The 17,963-nt window shown below is 34.0% G+C and overlaps 2 protein-coding genes across 3 annotated transcripts in view; one reads left to right on the top strand and one right to left on the bottom strand.

Annotated features, from left to right (window-relative positions):
* LOC117178127 overlaps positions 1 to 17,963 on the bottom strand; it is a 406,121-nt gene that overhangs the window by 322,937 nt on the left and 65,221 nt on the right. The gene's annotated exons all lie outside the window — the stretch shown is intronic.
* The window catches only part of LOC117178128, a 311,787-nt gene that overhangs the window by 260,407 nt on the left and 33,417 nt on the right, over positions 1 to 17,963 (top strand). Inside the window, exon 3 of the mRNA XM_033369385.1 lies at positions 4,409 to 4,570. Within this exon, the coding sequence (XP_033225276.1) occupies positions 4,409 to 4,570 (162 nt within the window). The remainder of the gene's footprint in view (positions 1 to 4,408; positions 4,571 to 17,963) is intronic.

Consider the following 17,963-nt stretch of genomic DNA (forward strand, 5'->3'; position numbering starts at 1 on the left):
CCATGCACACCCCGAGCATTTAGCTCACATACTATCTAGTTGTCCAACTCACGCGGGAACGACCTACATTCAAAGGCACAATGCGGCACTAAGAGTGCTTTTTTACCATCTCTGTCGCTCCTACGGCATTCACCTTAATATCGCTCCTCTAAATGCTCCTAGGGAAATTGAGTCAATTGTTGAGAATGGAAAGTGCCGCATATACTGGAACTTTATATTCTCGAAAATTGTTTCTGTTGCTCACTCGAGGCCTGACATGGTTCTTCTTGACTTCGAGAAGCGAACCATGTTCGTTATCGAATTTTCGGCACCAGTTGACAAAAACATTATAGTCAAGGAGAATGAAAAGAAAAAGATGTATCGGGACCTTATAAGGGAGTTGCAACGATTGTACCCGGATTATTCTGTTAAACTGATCGTCCTTATCATCGGCGCTCTGGGAGGTGCCAAGCTTTCACTTGATAATAGCCTAAAAAGCATCCCTGCGTGTCAACAATATGTTAGAATGCTTGCGGGAAAAATGCAGAAGTTTGTGGAACAAGCCTCATGCACGAAAATGACACTAGCTCTTAGTAGAACAGCGAGAAATCGTAAATATGGCCACGTCTCATGACCGTGAGGTGGTTGATCAGAGGGTACAATAATATCACAACGATAGGTCAGAGAAACCCTGATGTTTCTTGAGAACACGAAGGACCCAAGGATGACAGGTTTCTGTATCCATCTCGTAAGTGTCATTGGTATATTTTTGGCTCGCGGGTATGGCTTTAAGGTAACAAAAGAGTAATAGTTTTGCACCTTAGAGATCACCGTTAACAAGAGTAATTACTTTAACCGAATATTTTTGATACGGTGTTTGCAAACTTCACTTTGACGTCTCGATATCTCTTCTCCTCTGCCTTCTCCTTAGGAAAGATGTTGTAGTCAGCCAAAACCGAGAATTCGATCACAAATATAGTTCGTTTCTCGTAGTCTTGGAGAACGTTGTCAGGTCTTGAGTGTGCAATGGCGAATGCTGTCCGAAAAATGTACTTCCATAGAATTTGGCACTTCTCGTTTTAGACAATTGACTCTATTTCCCTAATAGCGTTTGTCAGGGTAGGATCGCGACCAACACTTCAAGAGTGACAAAGGTGGTGCTAGTCGTCCAGATCATCATGAGCACCGATGATCAGGGAAATTTTCTGAACAGGATATTTGAGCTGAAATTGTCGCAAATCCCTAATAATGTCTTTATACCTCTTGTTCTCTTCATTCTCCATGGATGTGATCTTTTTTTTAGCCAGTGTTGATTCGCGTTCTTTACTAATTATTTAAAGTCAAATTAGGATTATATATTATACCTGTTTGTCCATTACTGATTAATTTAATGTGGCATCATTTCCGGTGCCAATAGTAACCATAAGGTTTTTTGTGATGCTGTATTTTTCGGCTATTAAGAACGTGAAAAAGAAGTGTGCGTGGTTACATTTTTGTGATTGAAGAAGTGAGTGGTGAGGGGCTGAGTGAAATTGAAGGTTATAGATGCAAAGGTGAATGCGATGGCAAAAGTACGATATAAGGGCTATTTTTAAGGTTATATTGAATTTTGTTTTTTAAAAGTTTAGCCTGGGAGGAGGTGACGTGTTACTGGAAGAAAAATAAAATAAAATGGCTGATTCAGCTGTTTTTCATTGAGACAGCTTCGGACTCCTTCAAGATATCTTCACGAAGGGAGGAATCCATTTCAGCCAGATCTTGGTTGTTTGGAGGTACCTGCATATTAATGTATTCAGTTTTCAAGCGGTAAGCACGTTGATTTTGCAATGGCTGATGTGAAACGTGTTGAAGATTTGGGTGTTTTTTGGATCCACAGAGAGTGCATACGCGCCATTAAGCCTCTGTGACTAGGGATAATGCTTGTATCGTAGCAGTCTAACAAGTCATCCTTGAGTTGATTCTTCCACTCAATGTGAGCATTTCGCCGGTTCGTCGTTACATTTGCATCTAAATTATTTTTAGCACCCCGAATTCTAGGGCAAGCGGCACTGTTTGTCGACTCATTATCGGGTAATCTGCAAGTTCGGACGTTTATAACCTCATCTAGAAAATTTGGGTAATTTCATAGTGTCATTCTTGTTCCCACGAGTAGCTAATAAAATGATTTTCCGTCCCTGTAGAGCCCTACATGCAAGGATAAGGCTGCTTACTCTGAGAGGTCTCCCGAAATCACAGAGTCGCCGCTTAAGATACCTGGCCAAGGTGCCATTCAGTATCCAACACGGTTGTTACCCCTCGACATAGGGCTTATTCCTGCGGAATCGTCATTGGACAATTTTTTGCGACTGCCTATTAATTATTGTGGGTATATTCAGCAGAAACCCTTGGTACAGGGGCCATCTATCACCAACCCTAGGACGCGTTCGGTGGCTTTGTCATAGGCTAGTGTTGTTATTTTTCTTTCACATTGGAAAAGTTCGAATAAATTTTCACATGATAAATATGAAGCTATGTATATTGTATCGGAAATCCTGAAATAAAAATTGTATACGCTTATATAGACACTTCATTTGTTACGCAAGCGTTGTCATCCAATTATAAATTTTCGATACAATTGCTTGCTCAACTGTAATCCTCCATCTGCCAGTGAAAGCCTCTGAAATTTGTTTCTACGCTGTTGGCCTTGTTTGCAAAACATAACAACTTTAAATATTTTGCCGGAATATTTTTTTTAGATGTACACCTAGTTCTGTTCTAAATGTTTGTACAAACTGAACAATTTAGTGTTTGATATCAAGTTTATTAGGATAAAACAAATAATCTGGAAATATATTATGCAGAAAGTCTAGTGGTATATTGAAAAAAATTTCATTACTACGTTTTGAGTGGAAATGGTATGTGGCGAAGGATATTCTTTTTGTAGTAATGCGTTTCCGACTTATAAAATGTTGTATATACATGAATATACAAATATACATACATGATATTGTAGAGGTGAATTTTAAGATCGATTGTGTTCTGATCATATGAGTTTATATGAGTATTACTACTGACTTTTTTATTACTCATGAACTTTCGATTTTCTAAATTTCCCGAAAAATATATTTTATTTGCCATCCGTAGAAATTAGACACCAATACATTTTCAAATTCTATTTCACAATATAAAAAATGCAATTAGTGTTGAATTCTTTAAACTAAAAATGATTTTAAAATATGTCATACTAATAAAGTGAAGTTAAGTCTTTGAAAAAAACAAAAACTTGTGCTTGATATCAAAGTAATCAGTAATGAACGAACAAGTAGAATATATAAATATATTTAGTCTTTACCTATTTATCAAAGAAAGCTATTTAGCATCAGCGCGTCAGAGTGGCTAAAGAACGCTCCCGCGATCTGGCCACTTCCCTTGCGTACATCTTTCACGAAGGGATAAAAAGAACCGGGGCCAGTACCAGAACGGACAAGACGAGGCGAGGGAAAATAGTAGGAGGTAAAAACAAAACGAGGCATACCGATACAGAATGTATGTGCTATTATGTTCATAAAGGTTTATAGCTTAGCGGTAACACTATCAAAATCCGGCATCGGGCTGTTAAAGTAAAAAATATACCATATGGACGCGCTAAACTAAAACCTTACCTGCTCGACTTTAATTCGAGTGATTTAAGGAAAGCAAGTGGTAGCTGTTACAATATCGTGCTTCTTAAACATTTTAATAAGATGCTTTCGTGCATTTGCGACTATATATGCTGTACTTAGAATTATCCTATTGCGAAGATATTCGAGATTCAGTATTCCGCTGAATGGTACCTGCGTAATGTGTCTTAAGCGGTGTCTATGGAATTCTGGTGACCTTCAGAGTATGCAGCCTCATCCTTGCATGCAAAAGATGCAAACCCTTAGAAGAGAACTCAGATCTCTGTTCTTAGGATATCGAGTTAAAATTATTGCCTTGTGATCGGTGCACTCGTAGGTGCGAAGCTGTCACTAGTTCATAACCTCAAGGCCATTCCTGTGTGACAAGAACATACCAAAGCACTTACGAGATGAAGCCAGAGAGCTCTCATGATTGGGTCGCTACGTGAACTCAAGAAACACGAGGGTTGCGCCGGTCCGTTATTGCAATTTTGTCGTTCTCTGTGGCCACTTTTTTCACACATGCTGCACAAGTCATCTTACGATTGTAAGATGTGATTCCAGCTGAAACGTTACCACGATTTGGGAGAGCGTGTGCAATTTCTTAGAATAGCACCCACTCCAGGTGAGATCCCGGAGTTCTCCTTATGACAAACTTTTCACGATATGTAAAAACTAAAAGGAAGCATTTTAATCAATTCAGATATTTTGTTAATCATAAGCATAAAGAACATCTAACTCAATTATTTTACTTATTTAAAATCATATTTTATTTAATTGTTTATTTTCAGGTGAAGCAGTAATATGTTATCAGTGTAACAGTGCGTACGATCCAAGATGCGGTGATCCTTTCGATCCTTACAGCTTAGGAACGGTCAATTGCAGTTTTCAACCACGCTTGGAACATCTAAGCCACATTGAACCAAGTATTTGCAGAAAAATTAGCCAGAAAGGTAAAAATCTCACCAATTAGCTAAATTAGGTAGATATAAATTGTAGGTGCTAAATATCTTACGAGAACTGAATTCCTTTTTTTTTGTCTAAAATTGATGAAGAAAGTGCAAAAATATCAGTTTCTTAAATATATCTTTTTCAGCACATGCTAGGCCCTAAAAACGTTAAAAAAATTAAAGCGCATAAAATATGCTGCGAAACTAAAGTAAAATCAAATCTTTAAATGTTTTGTAGATGATGGCCGTCAGAAGTGTATTCGAAAGTATTAAAAGGATTCAGTTCTTTTAAGATATTAAATTGGGCAAAGCTTCTAAATCATACCAAAATTTTATTATTTGTTTTTTAAATAACTTTTTAAGAAATGTACATCTTATAATTAAAATCAGAATTAGAATGTATTTATTACGTCCTTAGGTCTTTGTATTATTTCCGATCAAGATTTTTAAAATTTCCCAAAGCATTTTTTTTAAATACTATTCCGAAATGTACACAAACTTGTGTAGAATTGTACATTCACAACAAATTTTGCGTAAGTTCCAAATAGAAGTCACGTGATCTTACAGGGAAGTGAAAAATCTCTTCAACGAAACATTTAGGGTTGTGGCAAATGGAATTGCAACATCGATATTTGAATGAACTGTTAGACGGTTCTGTGACAGAGGCACTGTAAGAGATGTACCTAGATTAGGAATGCCAATGTCAGCTGGAAATGAGGAGAACTAATTGAATATTTTATTTTCATTTACTGAAGACCCGCATACTTCCATTCTTAGGGCTACCAAAAAACATTACATAAGTCGTCTGTACATAACATTCTTCAGGGAGCAAATTTCGATTTGTTCAAAGTCTACAGAAATTGATCGTTTGGGCTGGAATATTGAAAAATAGAATAATAGGACCATTTTTTAGTAAGGATAATTTGAATGTTAATACGTATGAGATTAGGCTACGAAATCGAATAGTTCCTGCAATAAGAGAGATTTCTGGAGAAAACTTTGATGACACACTGTTTCAACAGGATAGTGCTCCGCCTCACTACGGACGAAACGTTCGCACTTACTTTAGTGTATTTGGTTATCTACCCTCGCTTTGTGAGTGTGCAGTTTCGTGCATTGCTCTACTTTGATCAATTGCTTAGCGCTACATAGAATTTACTCGAGCGCACTATGAGAAACACGAGACTGGGCAGATTTTTCAATATGGGTTGCCCCTTGCACTGGCGTAGATTTCTATGGATGTAACTACTTTCAAAATTTTATCTCAAAATCTCTGCCATATGAATAAATAATTAATTAAGTCATTAATAATTATATATTAATTTAACTTAAATAATTTAATCGTTTATAACATTCATTTCAAATGATTTCAAATTTAAATTTATTTAAATTTAGTAATAAAATAAATTATTATTGTTATCATTATTAAATTATTATTTTGAAAATTATTTAATTTAGAAATAAAAGTATATATTTTTACTTGACATAATTATTTTCTAAGAGATGCTTAATGTTTCATTTATCCCGGTTTCCGAAAAAAGTGTTAACACCTTTTCATAAAGAAAAATATTTTTGTTAGGTACCTGGAAAATGATTTGTGTTGTACATACAGTAGAAAAATCATTTCCTAGACCCAGGAATCGAACTTGGGAATACAGGAAATTAAAAAAAAATTTCATTCTGGCATTTAATGAAATTTGCTTCATAACTTGTGGTTTAAATAATTTTCTAAACATGTGTGGGGGTTTTTTAGCACATAAAGAAAATAGAAAAAAAATTTTAAAACTCCAAGAGTCGAAATTACAAGTACGGAAAGTGTAAAAAATTAATTATTCAATAACATTATTTTCTTTATTTGTAGTTTTATAACTTTTATAATCATTTGTGGAACTTTTAGGCACAAATATACACTAGTAAACAAATTGAAAATAACTATTACATACTAAATTCCAAATTGTAAACATTGTCTGTAATTCTAATTTCGACTGCTATTTGTTATCGGTTCTTTTCCTAGTGTATTTCTATGCCTAACAAGTTCAAGTAGGCTCAAAAAAATGTGTAAGCAACAAGCGATAAAGGCATATAATATCATGAAATACCAATACCAAAGTTTAAAAAATTCTATGATTTTCCAGTTTTGATCTGGCTTTTGGCAATTTTGTTTCTACGCCCTTTTTGTTAAGGGAAAGCGGAGGTAAATGAAATAGTAATTATGTCTTTAAAAATAATTGAATAATATCCTCAAAAATTTGTGTATAAGAAACGACTTTCTTGAATTTGGTGACTATTTTATAAAGCAAAGAAGTAGAGAAAAGTAAAATTATGATCTCCGTATTTTCATGTTTGTATTTGTGATTTGATTTGTTCACAAAAGGAAGAGCTGTTCAGACTATGAAACATCTTGAAAAATCGAACATAAACTGAGATAAATGATCAATATTTGTCCGTGAACGTTCAAAAATATTTAAAAAATGTAAGTCAGAAGTTACAAAAGAATGGTGTTTTTTAAAGTTATGATGATCTTCAAAGGGATTATCGCAATTTTAAAACATATGTCAAACCTATATTATCAACGCTAGTATATACTACTATAGTTAAGACTTTTTAAATTTGTAGCATTTACTATATTGAATTATTTGAAATTTTAATCTACTTCAATATGCAAGAATTATAAATGAAAAGTGATTCGAATTGAAGTTTAAATTAAAAAAGTTAAAAAAGTTTAAAAAGTGAATAATACGTAAGGTCAATACTAAAAATACTAAGTCAATTTTTTAATTTGTAGCGTGTATATTTGATAAATTTCAAATTTTGTGTGTGAAACTGAATTTCCTTAAAATGTTCAAATGGAAATGTCATTTTATTTCAAATTAAAATAAATAGTAGTTAAATCATTTTAAATCTATAAACAATGTTCCAAGATGAATTATTGCGAATTGATACATTAAAATTTGCGAGCGCCGAAGAAAGGCGGCTTACTCAAAAAAGTGAGATTTTTCAGGGCGAGCGGTCCAAGTCGACCCGATAGGCGAGACTTTTAGGAGAGAGGGAAGACTTACAAAATCTTCCCTTTTCACTTACCACTACATTATCACGGAAAGAGGTAGGTCGTAGACGCGTAGATGAAACGCTTATTTATAGTGGTGAGTGGTAGGAGCTGTTTCACGGAATCTCGAGCTCTCGAGCGAAAGCCGGATTTCTCGTGTACCTAACAACTCAACTATTAGCAATAATAACGCTCGGATTTTTTTCAGATGGTTTCATTAGAAGGAGCAGCTCAAAAACTATCTAAAGGTGTAAAACCCTCAATTTGAACTTTTTTAGAGTAAGCCCCCCTTTCTTCGCGTACGTCACATATAGAGAATATATGAATGAGAACTGAATACAAAGGAAGTATAAGTACAATAGATACTTATTTGAAGATCTCAGTTATGTGTGCCTCTAATCAGACGCAAATGTGCTTGGTGAAGGCAAGTGAGTGGTAGCAATGGTGGTTGTAAACTTAGCAGGTAAAATGATGCGAGTCGGCTTACATATGATTGATTCGCGATTTAAAGTATGAAATGAGGTTTCCTTTTGTATTTCCTTCTTATTTTGCTGGAAAAGCATTGAAATCAATAGTGATTTTACATTAGTCTGGACGTCTATGAGGACTTTAAAACCAATTAACCGTATCCTTATAATATCCACATAGTATCCCTTCCACAGCATGCAACAAAAACTAAAAAAATAGCCAGATGGGCATTTAAATTGTTGCAACTCGGATTCTACATTACATTTTTCACCCGAATGTCATCGAGTTGTTGCAATAGTATTTTTAAAGCGTTGCCAATTCTGAAAAATGTAATTAACTTCTGCGACGTATAACGCCTATTAACTACTACTAAAAGAATATGTTATTGAAGTCGCCTTTTCCCATTTAAATGATATATAATATTATTTTTAAAGTTTTTAAAGCTGAAAAAAACTGTCGCCATTACTCTGGAACATTCTAATGGAAAATTTAGCGTTGAATATAAAAAAAAAAGTATTTTGCGATTGCAGAAAAAAGTAACATTTTCTTGATTATTTCGAAAACTAATGAAGTCATCAGATTTATTTATTTAACTGAAAATGTGCGCAATAAAATTTTCTATTGGCATATGTTATTAAAAAATAAAAATCTTACATAAAAAAGTGACCCAAGGGATAACTAAAACTACAGTGATTCGGGTTTATCCCATTTTGTTCGCCAGGGATTCATTTATTTTGGAAATGCGAGCGTAAAAATTTGTAAATTCTTCATTTACTTCCAAAGTATAACGTGAGTGGGCTTTTCGAAGCCGAATGTAACGGCGAAGGGGAAGAAAGCGGCAGTGCTACGCAGGACCGGAACTTGCTGGGAGTGTTTTTCTGTGTTTGTGTACTCCTTCCTTAATGTTTAAACTTAACATGTGGCAAACGTGACAGGGCGTTTTGGAAGTAAGTAACTACGAAAACAGTTGTGCGGCTGAGTTTGACCTACAAAAATGGAAGTGGCAAAGAAGTCCCGGACAGTGCAACGCATTCTCTTTAACAAGTGTTTGAAAAGGTGTGTAGATAAGTGCGGGAGTGCTAATATTTCATCGATATTTGGAGCTCGATATTTCGAATAATAAGTGTGTTCAGTTGAATTTAGAATCGGAGGCTATGAGGAATACAAGCTTAAATTTTCGCGGTTTCGCCAGCGCAAGGGACACAAGAGTTCCTACGAAAGGACAAGCCATTCAAACGCCCGATATTACTAATTCCGAAATTTAGTAACAGTGGTAATAAGTGGCTCCAGCTTTAGTCACACTTTCGGGAAATTCGTGAGGACAGAGGCATCACCGATGAAGACAAATTGGAATATTTGAAACAAACGATGGAAGCTGGCTTTAAAGCAAAAAGCAGCGTGAGTGGTTATCAGACAACGCCACATAATTACACTAAATCGTTCGACAATTTAAAGAGCCGTTGCGATAGAGACGATGTGTTGGTCGAATTTTACATTCTAGAGTTGCTTTCTTTAGTTCTGCAAAATGCAATCAATCAAGGGAAGAAAGTTAGTGTGTCGTGCGAACAGTTGCGTGTACAGTTGCGAAACTATGCTCTGCCCACTCATCGAATCCTCGCTGCCAGAAGAAATTATGCGAACGTAGCAGCGTACAGAAACTATTGGTGAAATCAGAGCAAACGCAGTAGATGCGACAGAACGACTCTTGAAGCTTCTCAATTTCTTGAAAATCGAAGTAGAAAACGAGAAAGAAAAAATTATGGCTACACTTAAAATTTTTTGAGCAAGCAGCAGATCCCTACCCATGTGTTGGGAACGCAGCAGTCCCACAAAAGAGAATGAAATGGCCCCACGAGTATAAACTATATGTATAACTCCGCACGAACCTCGGCGTGAGGATTCCGTGCTTCCGCCTGAAGGGAGCATTACTGTACCAACACTGTTGGGACTACAGCTGTTCCAATGTGGGAACACAGCGTTCCCAATATGAGAAAGGATATGTACCAAGTTGCAGGCGAACCGCGCGCGACGCATTTGGCGTTTCAGCTCTACCGCGTGGGCGAGCAGCTCGCCCAACAAATTTTCAGTGTATGCATGGTTTTGGGATCTACGCTGGACCTGGGAGAAGAGGAGGCAAAGTAAGAGTGGAGAGGCAAGCTGTCAGCATTAGAGGTAGCAACAGGTCAACAGATAATTTTTTAAATAATGATAATCATGAAAACGCGGTACGCGAAACAACGAAGATGCTTTTGGACAATGTTATAAGACATTTTATTCGCGAAAACGATCGCTTCTTTAAATGTTTAAGAATTGGTTCTACAGCGCGAAAATGTAGAGTAAAGGTAAAATGTTCAAAAGGCGATAGAAACCATTCGGCTCTTGTTTGTAAAGATAATTCTCGAAACGCGAGGAAATAAATGTAAGCCGCGTTGTAAAAACATTAAATTCAAATGAAGACATTATCGAGTCAGCGGTAGAAGAGCGGAGCTCTGTGTGCCATTACTTACATCATCGTGTTTGCGTCAGCCAGCGTAACGTGTTTTCCTGACATAAATCAATGCCTTGAAAAAGGGCCCAATTTAATTGATTTGATACTTTCGACGTTCTTAAAATTTCGGGAACACGAGCTAGCTGTTTTGGCTGACATTCGGCGTGCACTCTTACAGATTGGAATAAATCCTAAACATCACGATTATTTGAATTTATTTTGGATTGTTGATGGACTGTTGAACATTTTTAGTTTCTATGTCCGATCTTACTGTGTTCGAATGAGCGAGTGGTTAAGTTCCTTATAAGTTAAGTTATGGGTTAAGTTCCTTATAAGGGAGACTCACGAGATACGCTATACTATCCGGCTTACGACGTGTTCAATATATCTATAACTGCGTTCTCCAGCTTCCAAACGTGCTGAGTATGTCTATTGCTATACGTTATTACTTAAAACGTTCTGACTATATCTATAGCTATTCTCGCCAGCTTGCAACGTGTTGACACAATATTGGCTACATATTTATTAAGCATTTATTGTTATATACATTCAAATATATAAATAAATATATTAAACTATATATATACGTCAAGGGACGTGATATATGTTCCAATTTTCATGCATATTATGAATTGCAATTATATAAATTAATTTAAATGATACATATTTCAGCGCAGCTAAGAATACAATTCAAAGCAAAATAAATATTAAATTAATCATGATAAATATAAATTGTACTTTATTTTGCAATATCTGAATACGCAATCCTAGACAGAGGAACACAAAAAATGTATTATATTTGATATAGAAGTGTTGAGCATAATGTACAAAAGTTGACATTCTGAGTAAAATCCAGTGCGAAGCACGATATAAGTCATGAGAATGTGTTGACTAAAACCCAAAGAGCTTTAACATAGTGTCAAAATTTGTCAAGTGCGCGACTTTGTTTTATGGGTTGTGATTTTTCTTCGGGAATGCGTAATAAGTTAGAGTTCCACATAAATAAAATGGCCCTAAAACATTTTTGAAAAATTTTCATTTTTTGAGTCGTTATTGTTATTTAGCTTTTTTAGGATTGTCCTCTTAATTAATTTTTTTCTCCCGATCGGTACAAACAATCGCCATAATTTTTTGCATGTTTCGTTACATTTGTTTATTCTATAAGCAAATACGCCATTTGTTATCTTTCTGCAATTGTTATAAACTAAGTATGCATCGGATCGAAAAACCAAGAGCACCATTGCATTCCTGACGAACATATCTAGATACGCATATTTTTTTGTAAACCCATTTTGTAAACACTTAGAGCATTTTTTGTTCAGCGCAATGTTGCTCCGTGCCCGTAGATATGGATTTCAAAGTAAAAAAACTAAGAGTTATGTCAAAAAAGTAAAAACACCTCTGGATTTTTCTTGGGAAATATCTCGGTGTGCATTTTTTGTTCTTTTTTGTTTAAACAATTTGTTATCTTTCTGAAATTGTTATAAATTAAGTATGCATCGGATCGAGCGGATTTAGGAAGATAAGAAATGGTGCAATTGTTTAACTAATTGTTTAAACAAAAAAACAAGAAATGCACTCCGAGATATTTCCGAGACAAATCCAGAGCTGTTTTAACTTTTTTGACATAACTCTTAGTTTTTTACTTTGAAATCCATATCTACAGGCAAGCAGCAGCAGTACGTTAAACAACACATGCTCTCATTGTTTAAAAAATGGGTTTACGAAGAACAAAAAATGCACATCTAGTTATTTTTGTGAGGAATGCAATGGTGCAGTTGGTTTTTCGACCCCATGCATACTTTGCTTATGACAATTGCAGAAAGATAACAAATAACGTAATTGTTTAACAAATTGTTTAAACAAAAAAAATTGCACACCGAGATATTTCCGAAATGAATCCAGAGGTGTTTTTACCTTTTTGACATGACTTTTAGTTTTTTTACTTTTAAATCCATATTTACGGGAACGGAGAAACAGTGCACTGAACAACAAATGCTCTAATTGTTTAAAAAATTAGTTTACGAAAAAAATGTTCACCGAGATATGTTCAAAACGAATCCAGAGGTCTTTTTTCTTTTTTTACATGACTTAGTTTTTTAAAAATTGATTACACAATTTTGAAATCCATTTCTGTGGCAAACTTCAATGTCGTGAATATCGTACGTCGCGCGGCATGGGGCGCGGAACGTTAACACGAAAACACGCACAACTTTTGATGATATGCGATTTTTATTTTATGGAATAAACATATTTAACAAAACATGCCAAAAATTATGGCGATTGTTTGTACCGATCGGGAGAAAAAAATTAATTACGAGAACAATGCTAAAAAAGTTCAATAACAATAAGGACTCAAAAAATGAAAATTTTGCAAAAATGTTTTAGGGCCATTTTATTTATGTAAAATTGTAACTTATCACGGATTCCCGAAGAAAAATCACGACCCACTTGACAAATTTTGACACATATAGATTTCAGAATCACAAAGTTACAGTTGCTGATCCGCTGATCTTTAATTTTGAAAGACCTATGCAGGAATGTGGGAGTTTGAGTTTTAACTTTAAAATTGCTGTGCACGAATGTGAGAGAAATGAAAAATCGAGCGCGAATTTTTTAAAATGACTGATGTTTATTTATAAATTCTGTTAAAACTTGAATTTTCTGGAATTATTTAAAAAAAATAATAATGATCAGAAATTAAGTTTCGAAATTTTTTAAATAAATAAAGTAAAAATAATTTCATTTTTTTAATGAAAATAATTGTTTGAGGCTTTTTATGTTGTGAACTATTTATATGATTTTTAGCTGATTAGTTTTGCCCACAATATTAAATTATATAAAGATTCAATTAAATACGTTTTAAAGTAAGTAACATAAATTTATTATTTACTTTCAAATTAGTTGGTTGAATTTTAGTTATTACTTTTACAATAAAAGTTGATTTTTTCTTCGAAATACCTCTATTACAATTGTATAATTCTCCTGATGCTTGTGAAGTGAAATGAGTATCTAAATTTAATGTTCAAAATTTTAAGTAAATATATTTAAAGTTTTTTGAAATCATATTTAAAGTATATTAATAAAATAAATATATAGAAATGCAGTTTCAAATTTAAAGAAAATATAATTTAAAAATTATTCGAATGTTTGGAAGAAAATGATTGTTTAATGCTTCTTACGTTGTAAAATGATTATGTTATTATTTGTTAATTGATTCTATTAAAACTTGTGATTTCTGGAATAAGTTTAAAATTTCATCAATAAATGAAGTTTAAAAAAATGAAAGTTTCAATTTGAAAAAAGTGTGAAGTAAAAATTATTTAAATGGTTCAGTGAATATTATAATTAAATATTTCTCATATTGTAAAATAGTTAAATGATTACACAGGCCCACAAAAAAATGTTATCTGCACGAGAAAAGTGATTAGGCTACTCTTATGGATTTTGAGCCGTAGAATACGAATCTGGCATCAGAACTTTTCGTATACGCGTCTCAGTTTTCCCCCAGATTCAGAAAATATGGAGAAACCTCGAGTCCCAGTGGGCACAAAACTATGAAAAGTCAAAGAACGTCCTTGGGACGTTTATAAGACGTCCTACAATAGGCCAATCAACGTCTCTAAGACTTTCAATGTCCTAAAGATGACCTAAAGACGTCTTAAAGACATGAGCGTCCTCGGAACATCTTTTGTACTGACATTAGACCTTTTAAGAGTATCCCTGGGATGACTAAAAGACAAGTTATAAAAGACGTCTTAAGGATGTCCCAACGACGTCTCTAGGACATCCTTAATTTTTTCCCCACTAGTCTTATTCTGGAGATTATTTTCATAATACCAGTATTCGGAAGAACAAACTGACGGGTGCCAAACTTTGATGTGTTGGAACTCGTAAAGACGAAATTCACACACAAAAATTCTTCATTTTCACAAAAATGGTATGTCCTTTGCAGCTTTGCGATCTCAATCTAAATTCTACCATTAAATTACTCACGTTTATACCATTTTCTTCCTATATGGAAAAAGAAGGGCAAAGCTTAGGGATTTTCTGGTCCCACAGACACATACAAAGTTGTCTACACTAGAAAAGTGACTAGGCTACCCTTCTGGATTTTGAGCTGCTGAATAAAAATATGGCCTCAGAATATCTGGTACAAATCTCAGTTTTTCCCTAGATGCAAAAATAGGGGAAAACGTAGGGATAGTATGTACGTTATTTTTATAATACCGGCATACTCGAAAATATCCAGTGGGCTCAAAATTTGGCGACGTCTTTACGACATTGCTACGACATCTTTACGATATCCTATGTCCATGTCGTTAATGTGTCTTTATGATATCGTAAAAACGTCATATGATCTGACGATGTCTTTACGATATCATAAAGACACCGAAAAGACACGGACATAGGCAGTCGTAAAAATGTCGTAAAGACATCGCCAAATTTTCTCCCCACTGGGTAGACACATCGATATTATATTTTTAAGCTTAAATACTTGTAGAGACTTAATTTGTACATAAAAATTCTTTCTCACATTATATAGATTTATAAGGGAAAAAATAACAAAAATCTCATATCCTTTGCAGTTTTGCGGGCGAAATCATTCACTTGTCCTGTGCAGAAAACTTTCTTTTGGTGGGCCTGTGTGATCAGAAAATCCCGAGGCTTTTCCTACTTCTTGCATCTAGAACGAAAATGGAACAAACCCGAAAAATTTGGTGTTCATATTTATATTTAGCACACTAATCTGCAAAATATATAGAATTTTTGTTATTTTTCCCCATATAAATCTATACAGTATGAGAAAGGCCTTCAATTTTTCTAGAATTATTCAAGCTAGGGGAAACAGAACGCGCATTAGAGAATTTTTGTGTACAAATATAGCGTATTCCGTTATCTGCGTTCGCTCTACGCTGGTGCAGTTTCGTGCTTTGCTCTGCACTGAGGCAATGTGTTTGGCGCTACTCCAAATCTATTCGGGCGCACTATGTATAGTCCGGACGCTATACCCACTTTCGTCGGATTCGCGTTTGAAATACAATGTTGTTAATGATTCTTGTTCAGGCTGATCTCCTGATTCTGAATCTGCGTGATACCCCTCTGGCATTTATAGCGTTATCGAGATATAAGCGATTAATTACATTTTCATTATCAATTAATTCTTAAATTACCGTTCAATATTAAAAAATTTTTCTTTTGCATTATTGTGGAGGAAAAGAAGAGGAATTAAAGTTTTCCTGACACTTATTCGATGAGATCAACAGTTTTTGTAAAAAAGCGTTAATAGGTAAAATAATGGAAAAAATTAGTATTCTTTCTGTGCTGTGTAATATTATTTTATTTAAAAAAGTTGTTTTATAATCGAAAATAAGTGTTGAAATAAACAATTTTTATAATAGACGCTATCTCACTAAAGTTAATATATAATTTCAAAGATAGAAGGGTTTTAATTTACGAACGAAAAATACAGAAAGAACTGTTCTTTACTCTATAAATATATTTTCGTATAAAGTCGATGATAACATAATTATTTTGATATAATCAGGCATCAATGTTTAAACAATCTTTTTAACTTGACACATCCTCACGGGAAAAAGATATAAAGGAGTCAAAATTTGCATAGTGCTTCTTGTAATCTCTCTCTCTGAAACTTGTGGTATCATTTGTAATCGAAATCTATTAATATTCGCACCTGTAGAGGTAATGAAAATATCTTAAATAAAATCGCTTCTAACTTTGTTTCTATGCGTCCTACGAGGTTGGGATAAAGTTCAAATAATTCAAAAATTGAATTGGAATCCATTTATGATATTTATTTTTTTTTAATTTTGATTCCCTGTGGAATTATCAATGATAATTTTTTATATTTTTTTTGGGGGTGTGGTCTGACATTAGGTACAATAGGCTAGCTACTCCCTGGTGGGCTGGCATGGGCACGTAGCTCGAACATGTGCACAGAAGGTTCAAAACACAAAGGCGTAGACTTACAATTTCTAAAAAGTCAGCCCCTGCATGAGTACACATCATAAAATGTAAGCCTACGCTTTTGCGTTTTGACCCTTCGGTGCTTATGTTACCGCTACGTGTCTGTGCCAGCCCACCAGGGAGTAGCTAGCCTATTGCACCTAATGCCAGGCCACCCCTAAAAAAAAGTGATCATTAATAATTCTACAGGGAATCAAAATTAAAAAAAAATATAATGAATGGAGTCAAATTCAATTTTTGAATTATTTGAACTGTATCCCAACCTCGTAGGATGCATAGAAACAAAGTTAGAAGCGATTTTATTTTAGATATTTTAATTACCTCTACAGGTGCGAATATTAATAGATTTCGATTACAAATGATATCACTGGTTTCAGACAGTTTACAAGAAGCACTATGCAAATTTTGACTCCTTTATATCTTTTTCCCGTGAGGCTATGTCAAGTTAAAAAAATTGTTTAAACATTGATGGCTGATTATATCAAAATAATTATGTTATCATCGACTTTATACGAAAATATATTTATTATAGAGTAAAGAACAGTTCTTTCTGTATTTTTCGTTCGTAAATTAAAACCCTTCTATCTTTGAAATTATATATTAACTTTAGTGAGATAGCGTCTATTATAAAAATTGTTTATTTCAACACTTATTTTCGATTATAAAAAAACTTTTTTAAATAAAATAATATTACACAGCACAGAAAGAATACTAATTTTTTCCATTATTTTACCTATTAACGCTTTTTTACAAAAACTGTTGATCTCATCGAATAAGTGTCAGGAAAACTTTAATTCCTCTTCTTTTCCTCCACAATAATGCAAAAGAAAATTTTTTTAAATATTGAACGGTAATTCAATAATTAATTGATAATGAAAATTTAATTAATCGCTCATATCTCGAGAACGCCATAAATGCCAGAGGGATATCACGCAGATTCGGAATCAGGAGATCAGCCTGAACAAAAATCATTAACAACATTGCATATGACACTCGAATCCGACGGAATTGGGTATGGCGTCCGGACTAGTATAACACGAGCCTGGGCAAACAACATACACAACTACACAACATGTGCAAATTTGCTTCCTAACCTGTAATTTTAATGCATCTAAAGTGACATTTTATATGTGTAAATTTACACTTTGAAGTGCAATTTTAAAACGTATTCTTTACAGTGTAGATTGCTCGATGTTACGACTTGCACAATTTTATCTCAAAATCTCTGCTATATGTATAAATAATTAATAAAATAATTAATAATAGTAATATATTAATTTAATCTGTATAATGCAATTTTTTATAAGATTTATTTTAATTTAATTTAAATTAATAATAAATTCAGTAATTAAATTATTGTTAATAATATTAATTAATTAGTTTGAAAAATTTAGTTAAAAAGTGAA

This window comes from Belonocnema kinseyi, chromosome 8, assembly GCF_010883055.1.
Source record: "Belonocnema kinseyi isolate 2016_QV_RU_SX_M_011 chromosome 8, B_treatae_v1, whole genome shotgun sequence".
NCBI lineage: Eukaryota > Metazoa > Arthropoda > Insecta > Hymenoptera > Cynipidae > Belonocnema > Belonocnema kinseyi.